This window comes from Bolinopsis microptera, chromosome 12 (genome assembly GCF_026151205.1).
Source record: "Bolinopsis microptera isolate Bmic1 chromosome 12, MBARI_Bmic_1.0, whole genome shotgun sequence".
Taxonomy (NCBI): domain Eukaryota; kingdom Metazoa; phylum Ctenophora; class Tentaculata; order Lobata; family Bolinopsidae; genus Bolinopsis; species Bolinopsis microptera.
Window position 1 is genome coordinate 1,966,136 of NC_087083.1, and position 8,130 is coordinate 1,974,265.

The following is an 8,130-nucleotide window of genomic DNA, read 5'->3' on the forward strand; positions in this document are numbered from 1 at the left end:
AAATGATTTTAATTAAAATTAAAATTTATTTACAAGAAAAACGTATCGTTAAACTGGTAAGCTGTCCGTTTGAAATTGTTTATTTAATATGTGAATTGTTTGTCTTAGTTAATAAAGATTTGGTACTCGATCGTTTTCTAAAATAACTTCCTTCTAGCTACGTAGTAGTAGGTTACCAGCCTTTGATAAAGTTGGAACAGCAGTTTTTGGTTACTGGAAGTCAAAATCGCGGAAAAAATGAATAAGTCGTACTGTCCTTTTGTGCAGCAAATAAACTTGATTAAAGCCCTGGTCGATATAAAGTCGATAATTGTTGATTTATCTTTTTATTTGATAACTGATAAATACTAGTTAAATCATAACTGTATATTTAAAATGTATAATATTTAAACCAGCCAGTCTAAATAAGACTAGTAGTAGTTTTATTGTAAAATAATGTCAAGAGCTTCAAGGGTCCTTTTAGCATTGGTCACAGCCCACAGGACTTTCTACAGAAGCTTTTATACATATAGCCTCTTTTATGACAATAACCTTGAGCAGCCCAACTTCGACACATACTGTCATAATCCACACAGGTGGAGCTTATCTTTGCAGTACCACTGCTAACTCAATCACAAGCGTTACAGCTACTTTTACAGTTCTCCAGCATATACGCACTGTTTCTCTGGCACTCCCCAATAGTGGCCCAATCCTCACAGTGGCTATGACTATCCTCACAGTTTCCTTTCTCTATGCAGGTATTACAACTGAGCGCGCAACTCCCGGCCATGTAAGCCCTGTTGCTGGTGCAGTAGCCCTGGCTTGCCCACACCACACAGTACTCATTCTTATCCTGACATCCGGGAACTCCTCTAACCTCGCTCACAGAGTTCTCATAGCACTTGTTACAGGAAGACTTGCAGTTCACGTTCATGTAGTAAGGGTTTGACTCACACTGGCCTTGTGTTGCCCAGTTCATGCAGTATTGGTTGTTGTCCCTGCAGGATCCAGCACATTGGGAGCCACATGTTGTGGCGCAGTATGTTTCCATGTAGTTGCTCCAGGAGGACCTACAGTACCCCAGCTTAGCGTAGTAATCACAGGATTGTGTGGGGTCATCAGCTTTGCAAACGGGCACTGTTCCGTGGGTGTCAGTTTGATCAGGACACAGTTGGCAGGAAGTTGAACACTGCTGTGTCATGAACTCAATGTAAGTGGAGGATGCACAATAGCCTTGCTCCTTCCATGTAGTGCAGTACTGGTGACTGTCTGGTTGGTAGGTGCACGCTGCTGATTCCTCAGCAGTGCAAAACTCACATGACCTGCTGCAATGAGCTGCCATGTATGGGTGGTACTCACTAGACTCAATACAGTAGCCATATGATGCCCAAGCAGAACAATCTTGCTCTAGGTCCACACATTCCTCAACCTCACAAAGCCCACATGACTTTGTGCAGTTTTCTTCCATCCATTCTTCGTACTGACCATCGTCACAGTAGCCTAGTCCTGCCCACTCGTCGCATATTGAATCACTTTCATACTTATTCTCGCACACTTCTACTACTTGACAGAAAGCACAAGTCTTCTTGCAGCCCCAGTTTGCTGTAGTCACGTGCTTTCCTCCGACACAATTTCCAGCCTTCATAAACTCATGGCACTTTGACTCTGGAAGTGCATCTGAACAATCTTCCGGAGGAATAATACAATCAGAATCATCAGTAGATCCTGCAGCAGATCTAGAACCTTCTGGACACTCCGTGCAGGTGGTAGCACCGTAGTTGGAGTAAGCGTCAATGGGACAAGTCTCACACCTGTTGCTATCTGGAGATAGGTGAGTGCCGGGCTGGCACTCGGTGCAGTTGTCTGAGGAGCTAGCTCCTGATAGAGACCAGGAACCTGCAGAACACAGCGTGCAGGACCTTGCCCGGGATAAGTTATTGTAGCTGTTCGCTGGACAAATCTGGCAGTTTGAGCTGGTGCCTGGAGCTAGAAAGTAACCAGGATCACAGCTCTCAGCACACAGCTTACAAGACCTCTGACAATTATCAGCCATCCAGCTAACATAATCTCCTGCAGTGCAGTAGCTTTCAGCAGCCCAATATGGACACATACCCGCACCAGCATACTCAGGATCATCAAAACAGTCATCAACATCAGCCTCCTCCTCCACAACTGCTTCTCTTGAGAAATCAGACTCTCCGTCACTATGGTTCAAGTCTGTGTAGCCCACGTACGCCACGTTGTTCAGAATACCACACATGTTGATACCCTGCCCTCTCAGTAACTTTCCAAACCCGTTATCTCCCCAGTCAACACCCCACGAGTTCTTTATTTCCCAGTAGTCAGGACCGTAGCCAACCAGGGCGATTACATGATTTGGGGAGCTTCCTGCTGGGCAGTCGACAAAGCTGTCGAATATTCCCTCGTTCAGCTGGAAGAAGCCGCTGTTAGTGTCCTTGGAAACGTAGATAGCTACGGTTAGTACCATGGTGTTAACCGCCTCTTTCACTAACCCGTCCAGGTTTGGTGGGAGTAACACAGGATTTCCTACTTGGAACTTTCCCTCTATTTCGTTTCCGAAATTATGTTCCATTGTACCTACAGCTAATATGTTGCATTCACCGTCGGAGTTGGCATATGGGTATTTACTGCTGCTTGCTAGCCGACTGTTATCTCTTACATACGTCCAAGCATCTTCCGGGAACCCACCTTTGCAGCCATCATACGCATCATACGCATCATATGTACAATCCAATAATTCTTGCACGGAGAGCTGCATCAATTTTCCTGGAGAAATATTTTTGATTGATGCCCACTTGTAATGTATTTGGTATTGTAGTAATTATTATCTGGAGTCAGAAATGGTTCAAATCATGAAATTTGATAAATGGAACTTCAGAGTTCAGTGTACGCCCTAAAATTTCAAATATTAGAAGTTTTAATTAATTTTTGGTATAAACAGTCAAATCAATTTTATTGAAGATTATAAAATGTTATCATGATCTAGATTGTGATCAATTGTGTTGTTCAAACCTGTAGTTTTCTTATAGATCCACTCCATCACACTCGCAGCACTGTAAGTCCAACATGACCCACAACTCATCTGATCCTTCACTGAAGTGACATAACCTCGCGCGTTCCAGTCAAGGGTTTCCGGAAGCTTAAATTCACCTGAAGACAAATTATTGATTGAGTCTTCTAAACCCGAATTTAGCAAACGTGGTGCAAATATATAGCACGCTTGATTGTTAGATTGCACAGATTTGTGTATACCGAAATCTTTATTTGGTTATATATTATTTAACTGAAACTTAATTTGGTTATATATTATTTAACTGAAACTTAATTTGGTTATATATTATTTAACTGAAACTTAATTTGGTTACATATTATTTAACTGAAACTTAATTTGGTTATATATTATTTAACTGAAACTTAATTTAGTTATATATTATTTAACTGAAACTTAATTTGGTTATATATTATTTAACTGAAACTTAATTTGGTTATATATTATTTAACTGAAACTTAATTTGGTTATATATTATTTAACTGAAACTTAATTTGGTTATATATTATTTAACTGAAACTTAATTTGGTTACATATTACTTAACTGAAACTTAATTTGGTTATATATTATTTAACTGAAACTTAATTTGGTTATATATTATTTAACTGAAACTTAATTTGGTTATATATTATTAAACTGAAACTTAATTTGGTTATGTATTATTTAACTGAAACTTAATTTGGTTATATATTATTTAACTGAAACTTAATTTGGTTATATATTATTTAACTGAAACTGAAACTTACCACATCTACCGCATGTCAGCTCACATTGTTCCCCATTTTCATCACATTGGCCGTTAAGTTTAATGGTTTGGCATCTCGTTGAAGTGTATCTGTTCCTACAGGCTTCCAACCCATCTGGCAGTTCCAACTCATCTGGTATTTCCTCTCTATTGACAATTTATTGCAGTTTTGTTATCTCAAAAGAATTTTTCTGCAGTTACTCCAACCGTAAATACAAATTGATAAGGTTTTACGTTCAGAAATAAGTACGAAGGAACCCCCATAAATCGTTTAAACGTTTAAGGCAACGATGTTTGCTGAATGATTGGCCGATGGCTTGTCCTTGATCATCAACGTTTACTATTTCTGCTGAAACTTACCGACTAATATTTTTGTCGAGACCAAGGTATTTCTCCTTTTCCCAGGTATCCATTGTAGAGAAGAGATTCATTGTTGTTTCGTACTTGCTGTCTCCGCTTTTGTATTCAATGTTGTGTATCTTAACCTGAAAAGATTGGTTCAAACTTCTAGCACTAATAACAGCGGATTTAACGTGAAACTATAAACAAATGAAGGATAATGAAATGATATAATAGTGTTATTCAGAGTAAGGATAACAGTACACGGGTTGAAAGTAAATGATAAATCCACTAGATGCAGAGCTGGTGAGCCCCTGGCTCATGAATGGGTCTAGTTTATCCATATATAAACATTTAACAATAACTAAAAGGTGCAGTAGAACTCTATACAGACCTCATTCAGACTTCTCAGAAAATTCCTCTTTTCTTTCTTTTGCTCTTTACGCTGTGTTTTTTGATCAGCCGAAACAAGCAATCTGGCGCTCTTCAGTCTCGGTCCATAAAGTTTGTTAAACTCATTCCAAGCCGCTACGCCATCCAGAGCTGCTATTTTCTTCTTTAACTTCTTACTTATTTTGTTGTTGGTTCTGACTATGAAGGTACCCCCCTGATTGTCTTGAAACGTGTACCGTCCACTCAGTCCAGTACTCACTTCGGGCAGGAACTGGAGCAAACCTAAATAAAGTAGAGCAAAACAACACTTCATTGCAATGAGAGGAAAAGATAATGAATGTTGAATCAGTACAAGATTCGAGTAAGGCTGGAAGTCTAATTCAATTCGAAGACTACAGCTTATATTTCAGCTCAGGGCATTTTTGAGCAGACGGCAATTTCGGAATACCTGTGATAAGAGCACTAGGATGTGTTGAGATAATTAAGGTAGATTATATAATAATATGAAAAATATAAACTGAGATTGAAACGATTTGGTTATTGATCATTTGAAATTGAATAATTCAACGCATACAAAAATTTTACAATTTTAATGAGTGATGCAGCAGAAGAAGCTTTAATAAAAACAAATTTGTTTTGGATTTTATCGCAGGGTTCTGTACCGACAGATGATGAAGTTAATCAATTGTGTATGAATATTGACTGAACTACTGAACTGCTGTACTGCTCGCTCAGTGCTCATTAAGATAAGGATTTTGGCAACCATAACATCATGATATTGATGCAGCTCCATTATAGAACTTTTGCATCGCTAGCTAGTATAGGTTGTTTCGGGCATTATATCTGCCGATACATTAGAATCATGAAACCTCTTTTTAACTTTAACATTAATATTTACTTTGACCCCAACCCTAATCGGAATCCTAATCGGAACCCAATCTACAGAATATACTAAAACACTAGCCCTAACGAAAAATTATACCAACTTTCTTTTATCATGGTTATATTACGTGATTGAGATTACCTGGGGACCTCGACAGGCTATCATGTTCATAAACATAAAGTAAACACCGAATATAAAGATTAGGCGGAATGACAGGCTGGTTGTAGGTTTATAACCTACCAGGACGCACGCCGAGTTGGACTCGTCGACGGTCCTGTATATAGAACAGATATTTTACGAGTATCACCCGTTAACAGGCTGAGCGCGGCCCAGTAAGATTGAGACTGTTTTCGCCGATATTTCGCCAGGTATACACGTTGTACTTGTATACCTTGTTTCGGCCGCGCAAAAGATAAAACTAAAAGGTATACTATACAACGCGAACGTGTAGCAACGTTAGGGGAGCATTTAAACTCTGTATTCAATATTGTATATTCATATGGCCAATGGCCATAATAGTGTTATTTGAAATCAGTGCAGCGTTCAAAAATACATCGATTTAAGCATTAAGTTAATGATCAACTTGATCTCAATTACTATAATTGTTTATTGGGGGCCTTTTAAAAGAATAAAAATCTCGAACTTCGATTGAAAAGTGATTTTTAAACACGCTCGATCTTGAATAAAGAAATTATATGGCAGAATGACAGTGGACAATCTGATAATATGAGGCAAAGCGTCGCCCGCAGTAATATAATCTTTTGTCTATTGTGTCACTTGGAGGACGTCGCCTCTTCAACCATCAATAAGAATTATTATTTTTGCTTCACTTCGACATTTGAATTGACGGATGTTTGATGTTACTCGTTTAAATTTCTTCGAAGTCAGAAGTAGCGCGCGCCGAGCCAAATCATTAACAATGGTTGGAGGACTTCGCCGCTTCGACGCGAACTAGCATTCTTGCTTCGCATCGTTGCTCTGCTTCGCAGAGCATGAGCAACGATCTCGATGGGTTGACATCGTCAACCAACGCAGGGTGAGAATCCCTGCCACGTTTTTGGTCAGTTTCGCCGGGGCTCATGTCTTCCCTCGAGGGAGCATTAGTGTCTACAGAAAAACTGACAAATCCTAGCGAAGTCCAATCCGAACCACATCTTCCATCAGAGGTGGTGCTGGGTCAGCTGGTTACTGAACGGATTGGCCTGGAGAAAGGCATAGTCCTGTTATTCTCAAGTTAACCATAGAGGGGGTCAGGCGCTGTTCGCTCACGGCTGGTTCTTGGAGCCAACACCCTCAGCCCCACAGAAGTGGGAGCACTGTCGGTGGTAGCTCACCCAGATAACGGACAGTTCTCTCCTTCTTTCTTCTTGGACTTGCATTGTTGCTGGTGAGACAGCTGGCAACAGTGTTCCATACTGACTGGATCAGATCACACACCAGTCTCATTTCCAGGCGAACCCACCCCCACTCACTCACTCACTCACACGCCGCCCCCCGGGCCGCTCCAGCTAGTGGATATCTAGCAATTAGTTATTTTCCAGCTAGTGGATATCTAGCACTTACTCCTTTTCCAGCTAGTGGATAATTAGCACCCAGAAAAACTCCGGTAAACGGAAGCAACATGAACACACAAACAAAGAAAAGTCACACGCGGCCCAAAATTTCAAATTAAACAAAGAAAGGGTCTTCACAAAACACAAATTTGCTTGGTAGCTTCTTAATGTCAACATTATACCGCGCGCGTCGCAAAGACGCGCGCAAATAAAGAAATCATAGATTTGGGAAAGAGATACTAGATGCTGAGGTTTGCCCGGTAGGTTCCTGTCTGCTCACTAGAAAAGACAGGGGGCAGCCTGTTCTAAAAGAGCGCCCGGGAGATCACTTAGGCATGGGTGGTGATCTCCCGAGAACGAGCATTATGACAGTTTTCCTTCGGGAAAACGTCGCTCACCAGGCTTTATCCTCCGGAGGGTAAGGAGCACTAGCCCATGCCAAGTGCCCGTACCCTATGACACCTACAACTGGAGGGACCCCAATAGACGTTAGTCACCAGACGGACGTAGCCTTCCGAGAGGAAGGTAAAGTGGGTGCCCCAACCCAAAAAAAAAAAAAATCGTCAACCAACATGGCTCATTGCATTGTCGGCATGGTTGATGGTTGACTTGATACACGAATTGCATTTCCAATTTCCCTTTTCGCTTGCGAAGAGCTTACCTGTTGGCGTAGTTCTATTAGTACACTCTTCAGTCTTCGTTACTGGGCTGAGTAGAGTGTCTGCTGCAGTAGAGTGGGCGGCGCTCACTTTTCATTCCGCAGCAGTTAGGCTTCAATCAATATGTTTATAAACATTTACATTATAGCTTCTTGTATCACGTTGCGACCCCCACGGTCGTTTCACTATGGTGTGTTCCTGTAGTGTATCGTCCTGACGATACAGGGGGAGCCGCGCACTTCGTGCGCGGCGGGTCATACAACGTATGACAAATAGCTCCTATGCAAATTTTACCTGGCACACCAGTCCCTGTGCTCTTTTCAAGCTTTGATCTGAGACATAAGAGAAGCGAGCAAATATAACTACGCCTAGTCCTATATACTGTACTAGCAAGCTAGGTAAGTGCAGTAGCACCGTAGCACGCGCCCGCCGTCGTGAGACGATTTGTAGCGCGATGCACTACTGGGTCGCGCCGCGCATCAAATAATTCTTCTCGGTAGATCGGCGA

The 8,130-nt window shown here is 41.2% G+C and overlaps 1 protein-coding gene across 1 annotated transcript; it reads right to left on the bottom strand.

Moving 5' to 3' along the window:
* On the bottom strand, window positions 1-4,898 carry LOC134824083 (uncharacterized). The gene is made up of 5 exons (XM_063835788.1): window positions 4,529-4,898; window positions 4,156-4,280; window positions 3,797-3,942; window positions 3,013-3,150; window positions 1-2,766 (listed from the first exon to the last, which is right to left on the bottom strand). Exons 1-5 carry the CDS (start codon window positions 4,838-4,840, stop codon window positions 608-610), a joined length of 2,880 nt encoding a protein of 959 aa, XP_063691858.1. The 5' UTR covers window positions 4,841-4,898; the 3' UTR covers window positions 1-607.
* Between the last annotated feature and the right edge of the window lie 3,232 nt (window positions 4,899-8,130).